Source organism: Myodes glareolus, chromosome 9 (genome assembly GCF_982192425.1).
Source record: "Myodes glareolus chromosome 9, mMyoGla1.1, whole genome shotgun sequence".
Classification (NCBI taxonomy): domain Eukaryota; kingdom Metazoa; phylum Chordata; class Mammalia; order Rodentia; family Cricetidae; genus Myodes; species Myodes glareolus.
The window spans coordinates 35,193,818-35,216,224 of NC_142034.1; the positions used below are offsets into that span (position 1 = coordinate 35,193,818).

Sequence of the window (22,407 nt, forward strand, 5' to 3'; positions counted from 1 at the left end):
GTCCTACTTTACTCTTTCTTGTTAGGACTATGTGTTAATTGGGATTCTGTAGATGGTCAGAAGAAACAGAATAAATACTTATTACAAAAGAAATGTCAAAAAAAAAAAAAAAGTTGGGTAGTGGTAGCCCACAGAGGACAGCCAAGGTTGTTACACTGAGAAACCCTTTCTCAAACAAAGAAATGTCTTAGATTGGTTTACATAGTGTGGGCTGGGTATCTGCATGGCTACAGGTTGGGAAACCAGCAGTTGCTCAATCCACAAGAGTAACATCTCCAGCATTCCCAACCTGGCTGAAGACCTGCAGGATTCCACTTGAAAAGCTATAGAAGCTGTGTTAATGATGTCAAAGGATGGCAGGAACAAGCGACAGAAACAGGGTAGGGTATATGCACTCACCACAAAGAGCAAAGGCAGCACTGGCTTTGTCTCAAACTGCTTTATATCTAGGCCGCCAGGGAAGATGGAGCCCACTCTTGGAGAGGGTCCTCCCCCACCCCAATTAATCATTCTAGAAATCCTCACAGATCCTACCAGAAATGTTTCTCTTACTTAGTACAGATATAATCAATGCTTATCACCAAGATCAGTCACCATATAAGACTGGCTTTTCCTGGTCTTCTGTGTAATTGTGATTTATGAGATAGGGCCTCATGTACCCAGGCAGGGTGGTCTTCAAGCTTGGTATATAGTTTAGGACGACCCAGAACTGAACATCTTCTGCCTTTATTTCCCAAGTGCTGAGATAACAAGTATGTTCTACCATAATTCGACTCCCTAATTTCTTTTTCAGCAAGCTCCTTACTGGGCATACAGAAAAGCTACTAAATGCTAAGTGTGGTGTCCCAAGTCAGCAACCCGGACTCGGGAGGTGGTGGCAAGAGGGTCACTGTAAGTTTGAGGCCAGTACGTGGCAATACACAAGAAATGAGACGGGCTTTACATGTAGAGTGATTCTGTATCCTACTACTGTGCTCATAGTGTCTACTAATCTAAGAATTTTCTCGTGGTGAATTTGGAGTATAACATCACAACACCTGTAAATAGAGGTGTAAATACCTGTCACTAACGGTATTCTTTCTCTTTTTTTCTTGGCCCTAATCGCTAAGACTTCAGCGATTATACTCAATAAGAGTAGATATAGTAGACCCAGTCCCTAAGAGGAACTCCTAGATTTTTCTCATTCGGTAAAATGTTAGCTTAAAGGCTTGCCAAAGAAAACAAGCCAAAATAAACAAAAAAACCCAAGTGAGATAGGTGGTGGGGATGTACACCTTTTAATCTCAACACCCAGGAAGCTGTAAAAGAACGTAGTCTTAAAACTAGCTTGATGTATGAGGTTAAGTTCAAAACACTACAAAAAAACCCATCTCAAAAATGTGAGCTTTAGGGATAAGGATTAGAATATTAACAGAAAGCACAAAGACTCATACAGACACCATTACGGGAGCCACCTTCTACTTTTGGCTAACTACAATTAGGTAAACCGAAGTCCACTCAGACTGCGTTCCCTCCCTCTCACCCTCCCAGAAGGGAGAGAAGAACGATCATCAATGGCAAGAGGCAGCTGCGGAAAAGCAGCACCTAGAGCCGGCTTCACGCTCAGGAGGGAACACTACGTCTCGTCCTCGTGGTCTCGGGTGCTCTACACAGTCAGAGAAACTTCTCTAGTAACGAACTATAGAAATGATCCCTGAAAGTATAGTCTTAACCTCACACCGCCCAGCTCGACACACTGTACCCAGCAAGCTCACATCTTACTCACGGCGAGCTCCGCGACCTGCTCGCCGCATTGCCCTTGGGCGCTGCTATTACGGACACACTGCATTTGCACAAACGGGGACACGTTCCCCGCTGAACATCGCCCGCTACCAAGTCCACGGGACATTTCAGTTGCTACAGTTCTCCAAGTCTGCGAGAAAGAGGCACTGTCGCTAATTAGCATACGATCGCTAAACGGCCAATCGACTGCCAGCTCTCTGTCGCCCCGTCCCACTTCCGCCTGCGTCGGGTCGCGAGTCACCGGCGGCCACACCCGGCTCTGCGCCGAGCCGCGCTGCCGTCAGTCCCAGTCTGCCCCGGCCAGGGGCGCCCCGGAGCCGCCCGGTGTTCGCGGGCGCACGCAGCCTTGGACCCCTGACCCAAGCCAGAGTCCTTTCGTGACGAATAAAACGAAAAAGTACGACGGGAAAATGGCAGTTCAAGGGCTACACACTCTATTAAATAAATTCTGTGGTTGAAGGGGTTGGATAACCTCTGTTATCCTTGCACTTGGAGAGTGAAGACAAGAGGATTAGAAGTTTGACGTCAGTCTTAGAATTTGAGGCCAGCAGCAGCTACATGAAATCCTGTCTAAAAAGATCAAAACAGGGGCTGGAGAGATGGCTCAGAGGTTAAGAACACTGCCTGCTCTTCCAAAGGTCCTGAATTCAATTCCCAGCAACCATATGGTGGCTCACAACCATCCCTAATGAGGTCTGGTGCCCTCTACTGGCCTGCAGGCATACAGACAGAATATTGTATACAGAATAAATAAATAAATATATAAAAAATTAAAAAAAAAAAGATCAAAACAAACAAATCAGCGTTCTGAGATTCCTTATTTCCTCTACTCTAAAAGAGAAACGGGAAAAAGGGCAAAGTGAAGCAATCTTCCGGCCACATGGTAATTACTAGTACAATTACTGGACACATACTTGATCATTATTTAATCTGTCATACCATTTTATCATTTACCAATAGGAAAAGGGCTATTTCCCTTTCTTATAGATGTTTCATTGCCTGTTATCAGTCATACCCAGGGAAAAAGTTGGTTCTAATTCTTCCTGGTACTAAAAGCAATGCAAAGTTGGAAAGTGAGGAAAGCTAAAGTCAGTTAAATTCTGAATGAATGTGGTTGTTGACATGGGCACATCCATGTAAGGACCACTCAGACTCATGGAAAAAGAGTCATAGCAAAACTTTCCTTTCCTTTATGTGCAGATGTTGATGGTGTGTAAAGAAAATGTCCACCATTCCTTTCTCTCCTCCCACAGTTTATATGTGAAGACTGCTCCCATACAAACCCTGGTCTGTGGTAACGATAATTCAATACTTAAGACTTTTCCATTTTTTCATTCTACCTTTTCTGTTCTGTTTTTGTTGTTTGCTTTTGAGACAGGGTCTCACTACGTCGCTCTGATAGGCCTAAAACTCCCTTTGTAGAGCAGGCTGGCTTTAAACTCACAGAGACCCCTTTGCCTCTGCCTCCCAGTTGCTGGGATCGTACCACCATGGTCTGGTTACATTCCACATTTTGAGAAACTCCTCACTACACATTCTATACCTTGACCTCCTCTCCTCTGAGTTGATGCTCCAATAACACATGGATCTGAACATCTCTCTAGGAGAATTAGTCACAAGTTTGAGGCCAGATTAGGTTACATACTAAGTTCCATACCAGTTAGGGAAACAGAGTGAGAATCATCTTCAAATTTGTCAGGGTGCTGAAGAGATGGTTCTGCAGATAAGAGTGCTTGCCGCTCTATCAGAGGGCTGCGTCCCAGCACCTGCAACAGGCAGGTCACAAATACCTGCAACTCCAACTCCAAAAGATCTGATGCCCTTTTGTCCTCCATGGATCCTGCACACACATATATGCACACATGCACGCACACACGCACGCACGCGCGCGCGCGCACACACACACACACACACACACACACACACGTTTAAGAAATAATTAAAGGGCGTATTCCTCTCTTGGAGCCCTTCCCACTCTTGGAAATTTTTCTCTTTTCCTCAAGAAATCAGGGCCTGGCTGGAGAGCTGGCTCAGTGGTTAAGAGCACTTCTTGTGATTGCAAAGGACCTGGATCTGATTCTCTGTGTCCACATGGAGGCTTACTACCTTCCTAGGAACCAAGCACAAACATGGTGCACAGACATACAAGTGGACAATAAATCTACATTCAGCCAGGTGGTGGTAGTGGTGCACGCCTTTAATCCCAGTACTCGGGAGGCAGAGGCAGGTGGATCTCTGTGAGTTCAAGGCCTGCTTGGTCTACAAGAGCTAGTTCCAGGACAGCTAAGGCTGTTAAACACAGAGAAACCCTGTCTTGAAAAAAAAATCTAGAGCTGGAGAGATGGCTCAGTGGTTAAGAGCATTCATTGCCTGCTCTTCTAAAGGTCCTGAGTTCAATTCCCAGCAACCACATGGTGGCTCACAACCATCTGTAATGAGGTCTGGTGCCCTCTTCTGGCCTCCAAGCATATAAGCAGACAGAATATTTTATACATAATAAATCAAAAAAAAACCTACGTTCATTTTGCAATGATAAAGTAAATCAAACAGAAATATTTAATATATTACATCTTTAAAGCCTTTTTTGAGCTCTTCAAAAATGTATTTTTTGTTTGTTTTTGAGACAGGTCTCATTTCACTATGGATCAATATCTGTCCTGGAATTCACTATGTAGATCATGCTGGCCTTGAACTCACAGAGATCTACCTGCCTCTGCCTCCTGAGTGCTGGAATTAAAAGTATGCACCACTACAGATCAACCACAATATATTTTGTGATCTTAATTATCTTTCTATGTGCATGTGCATGGCTCACTCAACTGCAAATATATTTACTTCCTCCTATTAAACTACGTGCACATATTTTATTTTTTCAGCTTTTTGTACATGGTGGTTTGAATGAAAATGGCTCCCACAGGTACATTCACATGTTTCAATTCTTGGTCTCCAGTCAGTGGAACTGTTTGGGAAAGATTAGGAGATGTGGCCTAATGTGTTGGAGGAGATGCATTACTTGGGATAGGTTCTAAAGTTTCCAAAACCCACACCATTCGCAGTAAGCCCCCTCTTTATAAATGTAAACTCTCAGTGATTGCTCCAGGGCCATGCATGCCTGGCGCCATACTCCCTTCCACAATGATCACCCACTCACCTACTGAGACTGTAAGCAAGTCCCCAATTAAACTTTTTATGAGTTGCTATGGTCATGGTGTCTCTTCACAACAACAGAGTAGCTAAGACAGAGCTGCTCAGGTGTCCGTCCTCATAGTCCCCTTGTCTGGAAGAGTCTCTTCTTTGGCTCCTTTGCACAGGCTAGCTAGTCTGCAAGCCCCCAGAGATTCCGTTTTCTCCCCTTCACCTCTCACTGTAGGAGCACTGAGATGACAGCTGCGTGCCACTGCAACCAAGCTTTGAGTTCTGAGGAGTCACACTCGGCGCCTCATACTTTCAGGCCAAGTGTTTTCCACACTGAACGATCTCCCCTGCCCACGATGCACTCTATTTGTGGAGCTCTTCTGTTTTCCACGTGTGAAGAGGTCTTGCTGTGTTACTAGTCTCAAACAACAGTCTTACACTCAGCTGCCAGGGCAGTAAGCACGTGACACTGTTTCCTGACTGCAAACCTGTGGGTTTTGGCTTTGGGGTGTGATTTGAGATAGGGTCTTTTTTGTTTTGTTTTGTTTTGTTTTTTGAGACAGGGTTTCTCTTAGTACCTTTGGAGCCTGTCCTGGAACTCACTTTGTAGACCAGCCTGCCTCTGCTTCCCAGTGTGTAGCTCTAGATGTCAAAAACGCTCACATGCTTCGATTAAAAGTAGGAGCCATCACACCTGGGTTAGGTAGTTTTGTTTTTGATAGGTGTCTCTTATTTAGCCAGGGGTGACACCCCAGGGCTGTGACTGGAGACATGTACTGCTCACCTAAAATTGATGGTTAACATAAACAACTCCCATTAAGGAATAGAGAAGAGAAAAATAAAATGAACATGTGTAGGGTTCAAGGGAATTCCTGAGTATGTATTGTTTGTATGACCATAGCTATTTGAAGGACCAAAAACTCTCAGCCCTTTGGGAGTGGCAAAGCTTTCCCGACATGAGGCTCAGAGATGACCAAGCCTTCAAGTTTGAATGTTGACAGTGCATATAGAAAATTTTCACCATAGCTTCCTCCCCCCATACTTAGAGCCCAAAGCATGCCTTACCCAGATTAGCTTAGACCTGCCTCTTTGCTGCAATAGCCCTGCTTCCTTGCTCAGCTGTATGCAATAACCTCTTCTCTGTGTTCAATTGTGGATAATAAACATGCTAAGCTTCTCCACACCAACTGTTCTGTATCCATGTGTCTGCTGTTTCTTTAGTATTTATAACTTCTTTATCCTCTTGCCCCTAGTCAGCATTCCTGAACCCAAACTGTGTAAGGACCAGGCTGTGGGTCAATACTGGAAGGTCTAATCTGAGCATATTTTCACAAGGTAAAATAACTGAAAATGGAGCAGAAAAACTGAGAAAATAATGTCAAAATGGTTGCTCAATTTGGTAAATGATTCCAATTTCTACATATAAGATAATCAATAAACCAGAGGCAGAATAAACATAAAGAAAACTATCAAGAAAGTCAGGTGTGGTGGTTCACACCTTTAAATCCCAGCACTCAGGAGGCAGACGCACCTTGACTTCTGTGAGTTTGAGGCCAGCTTGGTCTGCAAAGCAAGTTCCAGGACAGCCAGGACTGTTACACAAAGAAACCCTGTCTTGGGGGGGGGGGGTGGTGAATGGGACACAGCTCAGGATTGTCACACTAAACAAGAGAGCTCTGTATGTACTCACAGATACTTTTCTGTGCAATTTTTAAATTTTTTTTCCAAGACAAGGTTTCTCTGTAGCTTTGGTGGCTGTTCTGGAACTAGCTCTTGAAGACCAGGTTGGCTTCAAACTCACAGAGATCCGCCTGCCTCTGCCTCCCGAGTGCTGTTCTATACATATTTCTGTCATAAATGTGAATTCTGTTACTGTATTGTGTTTTTTGATTGTGTTAACTGACTTATGTGTCTCTCTCCAATAAACTCTAAATTCCTTGATGGTAAAAAAGAAAAGAAGCCAGGCGGTGGTGGCGCATGCCTTTAATCCCAGAATTTGGGAGGCAGAGGCCAGCCTGGACTACAGAGCTAGTTCCAGGACAGCTACGGCTGTTACACTGAGAAACCCTGTCTCAAAAAACTAAAAAAAGAAAGAAAGAAAGAAAGAAAGAAAGAAAGAAAGAAAGAAAGAAAGAAAGAAAGAGAGAGAGAGATAAAAAAGAAAAGGAAAGAGAAGAAAAGAAAACTATTACTGAATGTCATGTAAGCCGGGTACTCAGAAAAAAAAAAAAAAAGAAAAAAAAGAAACTATAAGTTCAAGACCAGATAAGGTAGAACATACCCATAATCCTAGTACTCAGGAGCAGAATGCAAGAGAATTAACAATAAATTTAAGGACAACCTGGGCTAAAAGTGAGCACAGAGCAGTCTGGGTTAGAGAAAAACCCTCTCTGAAGGCAAGCGAGGGAGGGGCTGAGAAAAGACGCCGTGCCTCAGCAGTAAAAGCCTTAGCTGCTCTTCCAGAGGACCCAGGTTTGCCACACCTGCATAACAGTCCACAACCATCAGTAAGTCCAGTTCCAGGGGATCTGACACCCTCGTCTGGTCTCCTTAAGCACTAGGCAAACAGACAAAACACTCATACATGTATGAAGCACAGCTTAAGAGTAGGCATTGGAGAAACCAGAATTGTAAATCACACAGGCCTATTTTCTTCAACGGAAAGACATGCATGATGCCTGGTCACCTGAAATGCTGGAGAGATGTGTTCAAACAGCCTGGTGATCCTTCGCTAGTCCATTAAGAGCCAGCCTCTACCTAAAATCCCTCCAATATCCTGAGAATTGTTTAGGTCAATATTCTGAGCTTTGTTTCTCAGTAAACAGAAGACATCACTATGAAAGAGGCCACATGTACTTTATACCCTCACCACAGACTCTATCACACACCCTCCTTCTAGTCCCTAATCCTGAGCTCTGTTTATCAGCAGATTCATTCTTATACTCTGTGAGCACCATTCATAGATCGCTGTTCCTTAAGTCTTAAGTTACTGTGCTAGACCTGAGTGTTTACTTACTGTCCATACATTAGATGGGGGGAAAAAACTAATGCAAATTCCAGCCACAATGAGAATTCCAGGCTCTCAGCCCAAACTGGAACTAAAAATACATAGCACAATCAAGGGTGAAGCCTTCAGTCCCTCTGATTACAGGTGTACCACTGGTTTGTATGACACTGATCCTCATAGGCTCCTACTTACATGCTTGTCCCCCGGTTGATGGGGAAGGATTAGCTATGGAGCTGTGTCACTAGAGGTGTTGATGTCAAGTGTCTCTGCCTGTGGATCAGCATGTAGCTCTCAGCTACTTCTCTAGCAAACTGCCTGCCTGTGTCCTCAATGACGCCTGCTACGATGGTAACGGACTAGCCCTCAAACTGTAAGCACGTCCCCTATTAGATACTAATTTGCCCTGGTCATGGAGGATTTGTTTGTTTGTTTTTTCAAAACAGGGTTTCATTGTGTAACCTTGGCTATCCTGGAATTCACTCTGTAGACCATGCTGGACTCACAGACATCCACCTGCCTCTGCCTCCCAAGTGCTTCCCAAGACCACTACCGCCCAGCTACTAATCATGCTCTTTCTTCACAGTAATAAACAAAGATAGCAAACACGGCCAGGTCTGGGCGTCTGCACAGGAAAGGGCCCAGGGCAAATGTAGATTTGCCTAGATTCTGCATAGGTGCCAATGTTGGCTCACAAGGACTGGACAGAGGCTCCCAGAGGGTTTATCTTGACACTCAACACCTGAGAACTGGTTCTGGGTGGTAAGTCTCGACCACTGAGACTTTTTAATCTAATGTTTAGCTGCCAATTTTGGGTTACCACATTGATTTTGTAAAGAGCAAAAAAATCTTGTTCTCTTGGGGAAAAATTATTCTTATTATGAAAGGTCACAGATGTTTTGCTACTTTGCAAGAGAATTTTGATGTAACCAGACCCTGAAGCTTTGTTATGAGAATTATCACATGAAGACCCCCCCCAAAGTTCTATTATGTTTAAATGTGTAAGAAATGTGAGACCAAAATAGGAGAAGCATACCTAGTAAATTAAGGAGCCCATTATATTAAGCCCCTATGCTTTATTTTATTTATTTATTGGGTTTTGTTTTTGTTTTCTTTGGTTTTTCCCCGAGACAGGGTTTCTCTGTGTAGCTTTGGAGGCTGTTCTGGAATATGCTCTGTAGACCAGGTTGGCCTCGAACTCAGAGATCCGTCTGCCTCGGCCTCCCCAGTGCTGGGATTAAAGGCGTGAGTCACCATCTGGTGCCCCATACTTTATAAAAATAGGTTTCTACTCAAGAATAAGTTTCTGTTTCTTAAATATGATGTAACCTGAAAAACATGTGACCCCATTTACATGATGTATATTCTCATCTTCCTCTTTGTATATTTTTAAATATTTATTTACTATGTATACAATGTTCTGTCTACATGTATGCCTGCAGGCCAGAAGAGGGCGCCAGATCTCATTACAAGTGGTGGTGAACCACCATGTGAATGATTGGGAATTGAATTCAGGACCTCTGGAAGAGCAGTCAGTGCTCTTAACTGCTGAGCCATCTCTCCAGCCCAGAAATGTGTAGACCAGGCTGGCCTCCTGCCTCTGCCTCCTTCAGCAAATCTTACCGGCGTGCACCACCACAACTGGCCCTCTATATTCAAAATGAATAAAACAGAGTAACAGAAGAAGACACCTGCCACCTCTGGCCTCTGCATGTGCACCCGCACAGCACACACTACACACAAGTATACCTACACACCGACACAAATCAAAAAACTGAAGGAAACTGAAGAGCTAGACTGTTTTGAGGTCTGGGTTACTTTCCAGTACAGAGGGGACCTGGGAGAGGAGAGAAAGGAAATGGAAACACACTACCAGAAAACCACTGGAAAAAAAAAAAAACTCTGAAGGTGTAGGACCCAGCTGTGACAAGCTCAATAGAGGCTCAAGACTCAGTAGATTATCCTAAGGCAATACCTGGTTCCAAGAAAGACCACAAACTGAGATCACACAGGCACCATCCAGGAACAGATCATCCAAAGCAGATGTCTAATGTTCCAAGCATTGTAGATAGGATCACCTGTCAGCACACACACATTGCTTTTCACCAGGACACCCCGAGATAAATGTCAGCGAGTCAGGGGTCCTGAACCTTAGAAACCCCTCACCTCTACCTTTGCTACTATAAAAACCCAACCCTAGGGCTGGCACAGGCTGCTCTTCCAGAGGTCCTGAGTTCAATTCCCAGCAACCACATAGTGGCTCACAACCATCTGAAGTAAGATCTGGCGCTCTCTTCTGGCGCACAGGAATACATGGAGGCAGAATGTTGTATACATAATAAAAATAAATAAATAATCTTAAAAAAAAAAAACCAACCCTAACTGAGCTCGGGGCTCTCCGATCACTCCAATATGTTAGACACACTGAGAGTTTGAGTTTGCAAACTTGTATAAGAATAAAAGCTCTTTGCTTTTACATACAGGACTTGGTCTACTAGTTGGTTTTGCGGGGGGGGGGGGAACGACTCCATAATCTGGGCATAACAAAGAAGCCAAAGAAAAACAAAATATTGTCAGGCAGTGGTGGCACACACATTTAATCCTAGCACACGGAAGGCAGAGGCAGGTGGGTCTCTGATCTCTGTAAGTTCTAGGTCAGTGTGGACTACAGAGCAAGTTCCAGGACAGCCAAGGCTGTTACACAGAGAAACTATCTTCAAAAACCAAAAAGGAGGGGGAATCAAAATATTGGGGGTTGGAAAGTTAGTTTTCCTGAGGACCAGAGTTTGTAACCCAGAACCAGCACCACATCGGGTGGCTCAGAATCACCTACAATTCCAACTCGGAGGACCTGTCACCTCTGGCCTCTGATGATTGTACCCACTGCATGCAAAATTAAAAAAAAATTAAAAAACAGAATACTACATAGGAACAATGATTCTAACGACATTCACTTTCTTATCAGAAACAGCAAACAGCAGGAGCTAGGCATGGGGGCACCCAGTTTTATTTGCTTTTTTTTATCTGTTTGGCTTATTTTGATTCTGGTTTTACTTTTATTATGGTTTTTGTTTGTTTGTTTATTTGGTTGGTTTTTCAAGACAGTAGCCCTGGCTGTCCTGGAACTCACTCTGTAAACCAGACTGACCTCTATTCACAGAGATACACCTGCCTCTGCCTCTTGAATGCTGGGATTAAAGGCGTGTGCCGCCACCACCACCACCATCCAGCATATTTTTATTGCTTTTAATTGTGTGTGAATATGAGAGAATACAGGAGCCTAGGTACACATGAAAGACATGGGTGTCAGATCCCTGGAGTCAGTGTTACAATGGTGAGCTAGCTGATATGGAAGAGCAGTATGGACTCTTAACTACTTCAGAAGCTAGTCCTCCAATCTTGCTGTTTGGTTTTTGAGACAGGGTCCTAGTTAGCCAAGGCTAGCTTTAACACACTAGATAGTGGGGGACCTTAAACTTCTGCTTCTCAGTGCTGGGAGTACAGGCAGGTGCCCATACATCTGGTTTTCTGCACGGTTCTGAGGATGGAGCCTAGGTCTTCACATATGCTAAGCAAACACTGATCCTGGTGATCTCCAATCCTCTTTATTTATTTTTAGAGAAAGAACTGTTAGCACTAGTTTTTCTTTTGTTGTTCTTTTTAAGATTTATTTATTATATATACAATGTTCTGCCTGCATGCCCGAAAAGGGCACAAGATCTCATTACTGATGGTTGTGAGCTACCATGGTGGTTGCTGGGAATTGAACTCAGAACCTCTAAAAGAGCAGTCAGTACTCTTAACCTCTGAGTTCTCTCTCCAGCTTGGCACTAGTTTGTTTTGCATTAGACAGGATTTCATTATATAGATGGGCTGGTCTTGACCTCCGTTTGTAAAGGAAACTGGCCTTGAACTCAGAGACCTGCCTGCCATTCGTCAGGCAGTTTTAAAAGTGTAGGCCACCAAACCCAGCCTTGGCACTGTATTTACCAAACACTGTTCAGAAATGTGGGTCCTGCTGCCTCTGCCATATTACACTGCACTCACCTTTCTTAAGGATCTTCTTCACCTTCACATAACTCCCTTGTCTGGTATATTCATGAAGCTGAGCTTCCAAGGAATCATCGGTTAAGGTACCAAGCTGCACTGGACAAGGGACTGGAAAATGAACAGCCCGAGACATTCTGTTTCAAAAGAGAACAAATAATACATTATTCTAATACCTCATACACGTAAAGAAGCAAGATTTTTCTCCCTCCTAAAGGGAAATCCCCCAGAACCAGGACCCTAAAACAAACCCACGGTTTCAGGAAATCTGCCATCCACTGATTCCCTGAAAGCAGTGAACCCCCACCACACATCCAGGAGCCCAAGGGTTGCAAAACAGGCGATCTGATTTATCTCGCACCTTCTCCTGCATGTACTGCTGGGTATTAAGGCACCATTCTGAAGTCCATAAAAGCCTGCTCTCGGCATTAAAGTTGAACTGAGTTTCTGTTTTTTATTTCCCTTTGCCAATTTAAAAATTGCATTTTTTTGGGCTGGAGAGATGGCTCAGCGGTTAAGAGCACTGCCTGCTCTTCCAGAGGTCCTGAGTTCAATTCCCAGCAACCACATGGTGGCTCACAACCATCTGAAATGAGATCTGATGCCCTCTTCTGGCCTGCAGGCAGACACACAGACAGAATATTGTATACATAATAAATAAATATTTAAAATAAAATAAAATAAAATAAAAATTGCATTTTTTTTTACATTACTGTGGTGGTTTGATTAAGAATGGCCCCCATAGGCTCACAGATTTGAATGCTTAGTCATCAGGGAGTGGAACTGTTCAAAAAGATCAGAAAAGTTAGGGTTTGTGGCCTTGTGAAAGTATGTCACTAGGTGTAGGCTTTGAGGGTTCAAAAGCTCATGCCAGGTCCCATGTCCGTTTGTATTCTTCTTTTCCTCCCTTCCCTTCTCTCTGCCTGCAGAGCACGATGTAGTTCTCAGCCACTGCTCCAGGGTCATGAACGCTGCCATGCACTGGTCATTATGATAATAAACTAATACCATGAAACTGTAAGCAAGCCCCTAACTAAATGCTTTTTAAAAGAAGATTTGCCTTGGTCATAGTGACTCTTCCCAGCAGTAGTGAAGGGTCTGAAGACAAGAATAAAAATATAGAAATAAAAATATAGACACTAAAGATTAGAAGGTAGAAGTTTAGGATGTAGGAAGAAGGATACATAAAGCTGTAAACCTAAGTAAACTACCAACAACTTTCTCAGCAGATCACAGATCAATCTTCACAGGGATTACTTTCTCGGATGCCTGGGAAATCTCCGCCATGTCATGTTAGCTATTTACAACTGACTGTTTTATTACAAGGCCAGAGCATCTCCCTGTAAACTGAGGGTAGTGTCTTGACTGTCCTTAACAAACAGTAGGTGTGAACTGAGTTTAACCCTTAGGAGACAGAGATATGTGACCTCTGAGTCAGACACTGTCTCTGTTATGGGAGACTGGCACCACCAGAGGAGAGGCTAGTGTTTTGACTATCCTTGATAAGCAGTAGATGTGAACTGAGTATAACCTTTAGGAGACAGAGATATGTGATCTCTGGGTCAGACACTGTCTCTGTCATGGGAAACTGGCACTACCAGAGGAGAGGCATGACCTCAGTTTGTACTCGGGGATACCAGGAGACAGTGGATAAATAAAAGAAGGTTTAATTAATGAGCTCTGATAATAAAAGTTGTAAAGTATGGCAGTCAATATCTAAAAATTTACCTAAAAATAATGTGAAAGACTTTTCTTCTAAGTTCTCAGCCCAAGAATCCTAATTTATTAACCTTCTAGTGTTACAAGCAGCCCCCTTCCTGACGAATTGCTAAAGATATCTGTTTTCTTGCAATTAGTGACTTTCGTTGTAGTCTCTCCTAAAACATATTTCATGATGGCTGCCTAATTACTCATGGACACTAGCACTCACTCCCCTCTTTAGGGTCTCCGCTGACCAACCCAAGGGTCAGGGCAAGGTTGTAAAATTCTTTTGTTCAGGGATAATGCCTGGTGCCCCTGCTATAAAAAGTAGGTTCAAAAACCAGCCGTTTGCCACAGTGTCAGAAGCCTGAACTCTGCCTGTGGTCTCAGCTAGCTGATAAGTTTTTGCGCCCCGCGGTGTTTTACTTTTTGCTTTTTATTTTTCCGAGTTGCTTTTGGTTTTCCTGGGATCTGGTTTCTGGAATAAAGTTTGCTTTTGGTTTATTAGACTTGGTGGTGCTCTCATCTTTGCGCGACCCCCCTGGACCCAACAGTAGAACAATGGCTAAGACAACTTCCTTCTTGGTGGTAAAGGGAATTGACTCCTACTTCTCACATATGCTCAGCCAGGGCTCAAACACTAAGCTATATTATATCCCCAGACTTTTGTTTTGCTTTGTTTTTTACTATTCAAGCAGAATCTTAAATTGCTAGCAGGCCTTGAATTTTCAATTCTCCTGCTTCAGTCTCCAGAAATAGCTAGGATTCTAGATATTAACTACCAGACCTAGTTTTAGGTTCTTTCACACTTAGAAAATTGATGTAGGTGACCCTTAAAACCTGAGGAAGAATGGCTCCAGGATTCCCCATAGATACTAACCCAAATTCATAGATGCTCAAGTCTCTTATAGAAAACGGAGCAGTATTTGCATGCAATTTATATGTATGTTCCTAGGAAATTTGAAATGCTATCTAGATTACTTGTGATATCTAATACAAGCTAAATGCTGTGTAAAGTTGTCATGCTGCATGGTTTACAGAGTAAGGCCCAGAAAAAGCCTGTGCATTTTCACTAGAGATGCAGTTTTGGAGTGAAGGGGTGTGGTGATTAGGATTAACTGCTGACAGACTCTAGAATCACCTGGAGATGGGCCTCAGGGCACACCTGTGGGGATTACTTTGTTAACTGAAGTTGGAAGGACCCGCCCACTGGTCTGAATAAAAAGAAAAAAGTGGGTCGAGCACAGGCCTTTGTCGTTCTGTTTGCTTGCAACAGAGGCTTTGAAATCAGCCACCTCAAGAAATCACCCCAGTGATTTCTCTGCTCTGACAGACGATCACCCCCCACCTTCTCACCCCCTCACCCCCGCCACCGTGAGCTAGAAAAAGCCCTCTCCTTTAGGCTGTTTTTGTCACCGTATTTTATCACAGCAACAGAACAAACAACACAAAACACCAAGACAGTAAATTTGAGACAGGATCTCACTCTACAGCTCAGGCTGGCTGAAAAGTTTTGAAACGGGCTTGCTTGGCTTCAATCAATCCTTCTGCCTCAACCTTCGAAGTGCTGACTGGCATAACAGGTGTGACTTACAATGCCCAGATTATTGTTGTTTGAGGGTTATTTATTTATTTGTTTGTTTTTTCAAGACAGGGTTTCTCTGTAGCTTTGGAGCCTGTCCTGGAACTAGCTCCTGTAGACCAGGCTGGCCTCGAACTCACAGAGATCCGCCTGCTTCTGCCTCCCGAGTGCTGGGATTAAAGGTGTGTGCCACCACCACCCGGCTGGGTTTTATTTGTTTGTATTGAGACAGGGTCCTATGTAGCCCACATTGACCTACCAACCACTCGTTATGAAGCTGCAGATACTACGAACTCTAGAGCCTCCTTTCACCTCCCAAATTCTGGAGCTACAGTCAAGTGCAACCAGACCAGGCTTATTGTTTACTTGAGATGGGAGCCTCCCACTGTAGCTCAGGCGGCTGGCCACAAACACAAAGAAAACTGCCTGCCTCAGCCTCCTAAGCGCTGGGATTATGGACATAAACCATGCAGGAAACCAGATGCAATTAAAAAACTATTTTCCAGTTCAGAATTAAAAACATTTGCTATTCTCGCAGAAGAGCCAGGTCCCCAGAACCCACACAGTGGCTCACAGCCATGCACAACTCCAGTTTCAGGAGGTCCACGGCCACTTTCTGATCTCCTTTGGCATGAAACACATGCTATACAGGCTTATATGTTCAAGGAAAGCATCCACACACAAAATTTTAATTGTATTTTTTTTAAAACTCAAAAAATTCTGGCATTGGTAGTGGTGCACACCTTTAATCCTAGCACCTAGGAAGCAAAGGCAGGCAGATCTCTGTGAGTTTAAAAAATCAGCCTGGTCTGTAGACTGTTAAAGGACACCCAAGTCTACAAAAAGAGAAACCCCATCTCGAAAAACCAAAAAAGATTTTTTTTGAAAGATTAAACTACAAACGGATTTCAAAACAAACAAACAAACACAAAGGGAATTATTACTTGCTGTGTAAATAATATAATGAGTTACGTTCACAATTTAGACTCAAGTTCTTTTCCTAGCTGGATTACTCCCTGTGTGACTGTAAGACCAGGACAGAAAGTGGCCAGGTAGCTTTACAGCAGAGGACCCTAAAGTAAAGTTTTCCCTTGGATGAAAGCACTGGCCCTTGCCCAATTCCAGAAATGTTCATGCCAAAATGTCTTTGGTTCTGCTCTGGCCACAAGGAAGGTCTGTTTTCTCTTTCTCCCTAAATGAGCACCCTTCTTGGAACTTGTACATCAAGATATGACTGAAACTATGAAGAGACTCCTGGACATTTCATGGTTGAGCCAACTAGACTGAGCCATCTCCCTCCCCATTCCTCACCTGAGTTTCTGCCCTAAGTCCTTTAAAAAACCCTTACATTGGAGTTCAATAGTATCCTATTTCTGGGATCTGCTCCTGCTCTGCAGGAGTTCTGTCTACTTTCCCTCAATCTAGGAATCTAGAACTAAACTTTTTTCTAAACCCATTCTTCTACTGTCCATGAATTTCATTCCTCAAATTCACAATATAAGAGCACAGGGGCCACTGACTTTGTGTAAATTCTGTGTAACTTTGAGCTTCTGGCACCCTAACTCCTGAGTTAAGCCTCTGTTAAACTTAAAGATACCCCACTTTCCCCAAAATTATAACCTTAGAAAAATGATTCAACCGAATGAAAATACTCAACTCTTCATCTGTTAATGAGGATAAAAATAACCAGAGCCGGGCTGGAGAGATGGCTCAGAGGTTAAGAGCATTTCCTGTTCTTCCAAAGGTCCTGAGTTCAATTCCCAGCAACCACATGGTGACTCACAACCATCTGTAATGGGGTCTGGTGCCCTCTTCTGGCCTGCAAACATACATACAGACAGAATATTGTATACATAATAAATAAATATAAAATAAAATAAAATAAAATAAAATTGCAAAAAAAAGAAATGCTTAAAAAAATAACCAGAGCCGTTGAGAAGTTTAAATGAGCTAATACATGTTAACACTTAGAACTGTGCCTGGTCCCCAGTAAGTTCTCTACAGCTATTAATGTGCATGAGAACATGGTGTTTTGAAATGAGAAGGCCTCCACAGGCTCACTCACATTTGCATGCATGGTTCCCAGCTGGTGAGATGCTCAGAAAAGATTCAATGTGGCCCTGTTGAAGTAGGTGCAGGCTTGTTGTGGAGATGTGTCACCGGGAATGAACTTTCAGATTTCAAAAGCCCATGCCAGTCCCAGTCTCTGTCTCTCCCTTCTCCGCCCGCCCCCATTCTCTCCTCCACTGTCTGTTGTCTTGGGATCAGAATGTAAAGCTCTCAGCTACTGCTCCAGTACCGTGCCCATCTGTTTCCTGCCATGGACCAACCCTCTAACTAAACAAACCCCCAATTAAATGCTTCTTTTGTAAGAGTTGCCTTGGTCATGGTGTCTTTTCACAGCAATAGAACAACAGTAAGTGACCAAGACAAAATGACACAGAGACACTTGACCTTTCTTCGTGTGGTGTAATCTGAATGGGTCCTCCAAATCTCACTGGTGGGAACTAGACCTCCAACGCAGAGGTGCAGGGAGATAGAGCTTTTACAAGCATTTGGGTCAAGGGACACCACGCTTATGAACGAATCAAGGCTTTTTTGTTGTTCTGTTTTGGACAAAGACACTTGCTATCAAGGGAGTGGGATGTATAGTTACAAACAATGGTCAGAACCCCGTTTCTCTCTCTCCCTTCCTCTTCTTCTGTTTGCCATATGCCATAGGATAAGGCAGCAAAAGAGCTCTCAACTAGATGCAGCTCCTCTAGACTTCTAACTTCCGGAACTATGAGAAATAAATCTCTACTGGACATGGCAATTAACACCTGTAATAATCCCAGCATTTGGGAGGCTGAGGTAGGATTACCATTGCAAATGTTGATGCCAGCCTGGGCTACAAATACAGTTCCAGACCAACCTGGGTTATGTAAGATCCTTTCTCAAAAACAAAGCGTGGACATGGTGGTGCACTCCTGTACTTCTATTACTTGGGAGGTAGGGACAGGAGGATCAGGAGCTCCAGGTCACACTAGAGGCAGGAAGATCATCAACTACACAACAGGTTAATGACCAGCCTGAACTACAAGAAACCCTATCTGTGCCCCCTACCCCACCCTCCAAAAGGCAGGGTGTTGCAGTTCATGCTGTAATTCTGCTGAGGCCAGGTGTTTAAGGCTATTGTAGTCTACAGAGGCCATTTCTAAAATAAACAAATCACCTATCTTTGTTACTTTTGTTTGTAGCCAGGGTCTCACTATGTAGCACTGACTGGCCTGGAACAGATATATGCCTACCTCTGCCTCCAAAAAGAACACGCTTTAATCTTTTCCAAACACCCACCAATGGAGAGACCAAGTATTCAAACATATAAGCCTATGGAGGCCATTCTAATTTCAACCACCACACACACACACACACACACACACACACGAAGAATTTTCTATTATAAATTATCCAGTCATTTTGTTAAAGCAAAATAGACTAAGTCACATACAGTTGTCTTAACTGTGACAGATACTGGTATTGTTAAAATTACACCACTGTCATCACAATGCTCAGTCTAAGGAGATCAGATAAATGTTAAAACCTGGGTTTTACAAATATCTCCACAAATCAAAAATCGCAAGCATCAAGGGCATGACTATGGACTACATAAAGAGGAATTAAAATTATGAAATGAAGCCAGAGAAAAATTTTAAAATAATTTAAATTTAGTCAGGAGATTCAAAGATTATGAATTACTGCTGATGAGAAGTACCAATTTTTGAATTTATTCTCTGACTAAATGTGAAAAGTGCTTTTTGTTTTTTAGGGTTTCTCTGTAGCTTTGTAGCATTTACTGGAAACCACTCAGTAAACCCAGCCAGGCGCCCATACAAATGGAAATCTTCACAACCCATTCCCACTCCTAATTCTTATAAGATCTCACAAAAGAACAAGGAGTCCTCCGAATGCTATAAACATATGTAGTTTTGAGTCTAACGTTGGACCATTATACCAGGGGAGAGCGCGAACGCAGTCCCCCACTACCACAAATTATGCAGTCGAGTTTCCCGCATTTGGGGAAATCGCAGGGGTCAGCACATCCGGAGTGCAATGGATAAGCCTCGCCCTGGGAAAACCACCTTCGTGATCATGGTATCTCCCCTGCCAGGTAAGTATGAGTTGCTTGGGCCTCAGTACTACTCCACCCTGATCATCAACACACTATAAAGTCACGGTCAATTATATTACAAATTCCTTTGCCCTTCCTCTCGAGACTACACAAGTTTTTAAGTTATACGGATGAGAGCACATACTTTTAAACACTTGCTAAAAATATTTCGGGGCAAAAAAGTACTAGACCTGCTTTGCACTATCTGCATATTCCCGCCCCTTTCTGTGACGTTTTCCTCTCCAGGTTTTCCCCTTCGCATTTCTCTTCCGGATGCGTTAACTCTTAAACCACTCGCTACCACCACAACGATAAAGAGATTTCACATTTTTTCTTGCATCTTTTGCTGGTAACAAAAGCTTTGGCATGAGTTTATCGTGAAGTGTCGGAAGACTCTCTCAAGAAGGCAGCAAGATAGGTTGTTTTAAGTCAGGATCGCTGCTGTTTTTAAGAGAATCAATCAAATCCTCGGTGTTTCTATTTCCCAAAATTGCCAAGAGAATTCTGTCAACCACAAAATTTCCGTGAGGACTGAATACTTGTCAAATGTTGCCTGGATTAAAATCGACTCTTGTCACAAAACAAGCAGCCCTGGAGTGTGCTGACCAGTGTAGGGCTGGAGACATTGTTTTGCTGCTCTTGGCAGGGAAGTCTGAGTTTGGTTCCTAGCACCCATGTCGGACTGCACATAGAACTTTATAAAAGTGTATGGGACCTTTTTGGCAGTACCTTCACAGACCAAAAGAATACTTCTACCCATTGCAACCAGAGCTAAAAACAAACTAGTCAGGCCAATTAAATACTCTCATTGAAACTTAAAAGGAACAAGTAGGAAATGGATTTAGAGAGATTGCTCAACAGTTAAGGACATTGCCAGGGCCTCCAGAGGTCCCGAGTTCAATTCACAGCAAACAGATGGTGGCTCACAATCATTTATAATAAGATCTGATGCTCTCCTCTTCTGGCATGTACACTCTATGTGTAGATAGAGCACCATATACATAAAATAAATAAATCTTTAAAAAAAATTAAGAACAAACAATACTCCTAAGCTTCAGAAAGTCTTGTCAGCAGTAACCTGTTTTCAAAACTAAAAATGTCAGGAAAAAACACGAAACAGTTTCCCTCAACTACTACAAGTTTAATTCTCACAACTTTCAGGTAGGAACAAGAATTGTTCTTTCTTCATGGGTAAAGCACGATTAAATGACTAAGGAATGCTATCCTGTGCCAACTTTATTTTTTGTCTACCAGATCACTTCTCAGCCTTCCACCTCCAGCAGATACCTCCATCCTGGCAACACTTCAGGACTGCCCATGACCTTGGCCGTGGTCCAAATGTATTACATAGTGTCTGGAAGACACCTCTGAGCCTTGCAAAGAAAGCAACTGTTAACAGGACACTCTAAATCCCTCACTAATGTAACCCGCCTCCCCTGAGCACTGATGTAATTACAGTTTTGCCTTTAAAAACGCTGTAGTCCTAACTTGAACACCGAGAGATTCCCCAGAGGCAGGAGCCTGCTCTTGCCATTACTGAAAAAGGACTAAAGCTGGGCAGTGATGGCGCACACCTTTAATCCCAGCACTCGGGAGGCAGAGACAGATGGACCTCTGTGAGTTCCAGGCCAGCCTGGTCTACAAATTGACTTCCAGGACAGGCAGGGCTGTTGCAAAGAGAAACCCTGTCTCAAAAGACAAACAAAAAAGAAATTACTATACTATCTGAAGAGCTACAAAAAGGAAAGAAACTAGATATGGGTAAGCTGAGAAAGAATGGTCTAAATTGGAAAGAACACACAGCATAGTAAGTAATAAAGATGTGTGCATCAGGGTCACCCACTGACATTTTCAGGTCATTGTCCTCCTTTACCGCACAGTTGTTTAGAAATTGTTTAATATTCTGATATAAAGTCTTAGTCTTTAAGTTATGAAAGTATTAAGTATTACAGGTCAATAGTCATTCATGTTTGTTATACATATAGTCAGATTAATTAGGTTCTTTAGATACATAGATACTGTATTCTGCATAGATAGATAATCTTCAACCACTTCAAGGATGTGTAAAACATGGCATTTAAATAACTTAGGGTTCTGTTAACGTGAGACAAGATTGTTCCTGACAACACCAATCTATTCCCAAAAAAAGTGTTGAACATCAAAGACACTCCACTTGGAGTCTGTTTTCTTCTTGGCACAAATTTGACCTTTGGGCAAGGAACTGCCCATGCCTCAACCACTGACAAAGTCTATGGTGTTCAGACTGGATAAGCAGGACACAAGGGAAAAGGCTGCCAAAACTTGCCAAGACAGAGTAAGACAGTTCTAAAAATTTTCCTGCCTCTAAAAATGGTCTGTCAGTTATGTTAGGCCTTAGCCAAAGTTGGCTGCTTCAACACTGCAAATGAGACTTTGCTCAGGTAGCCAGTTGTCTCTGTCATATACTGCATATTTTGGAAGCTGCTTGACTGCACTTCCTGCCTACTCAAGTAATATTATCTCCCTTCTCAGGCCTTTGATGGGGTTGAAGATTATATAGTCATAGTTACATTCTTCTTATGATCTAGGCAAGCCATTTCCAAAGCAAGACTTAGACCCTTTAGAATAGAATGTTTAATAAAACATTTGTCATGTGTTCCTTGATTAATATTGTTTATAATGGTTGTAATCCTAATTTTATACTTGATATCTGTTCCTAGTGTATACAGTTTTGTATTGGGCTTGGAACACTTTTATTTAGACAAGAGGGGAAGGTGATGGGGAACCTTTGTCAGTCAATGATCTTTAAGAGGTTGGACCAGGTTAGGGCATGACCTTTGGTTACCCAGAAAAAAAACACTGGCCAGCCCAGGGTTCTTGCTTTCTGGTTCCCTCCCTACATAGCTGAGGTTGGCCTTCTCGTTCCTGTTTTTGTGAGTTTGCCCCTTATAATAAAGAAAATATAATTAAAATATTTTAAAGTTAGTCTGGGATTCTTAGACCCGCATCCCCTCCCATCAACAAAAT

The 22,407-nt window shown here is 43.0% G+C and overlaps 1 protein-coding gene and 2 non-coding genes across 7 annotated transcripts in view; all 3 read right to left on the minus strand.

The window, feature by feature from the left end:
* The window catches only part of Tex14 (testis expressed 14, intercellular bridge forming factor), a 156,025-nt gene that overhangs the window by 117,747 nt on the left and 15,871 nt on the right, over positions 1–22,407 (minus strand). For all 5 annotated transcript variants that reach the window (XM_087910138.1, XM_087910134.1, XM_087910133.1 and 2 more), the window contains exon 2: positions 11,969–12,105. In XM_087910138.1, the coding sequence (XP_087766264.1) occupies positions 11,969–12,104 (136 nt within the window). In that variant the 5' untranslated portion in view covers position 12,105. The remainder of the gene's footprint in view (positions 1–11,968; positions 12,106–22,407) is intronic.
* LOC148120818 (small nucleolar RNA U3) lies at positions 1,493–1,709 on the minus strand. Its single transcript, XR_015738956.1, has one exon. It is a non-coding gene; the product is annotated as a small nucleolar RNA U3 (small nucleolar RNA).
* LOC148120819 (U1 spliceosomal RNA) lies at positions 19,246–19,409 on the minus strand. The gene has a single exon (XR_015738965.1). It is a non-coding gene; the product is annotated as a U1 spliceosomal RNA (small nuclear RNA).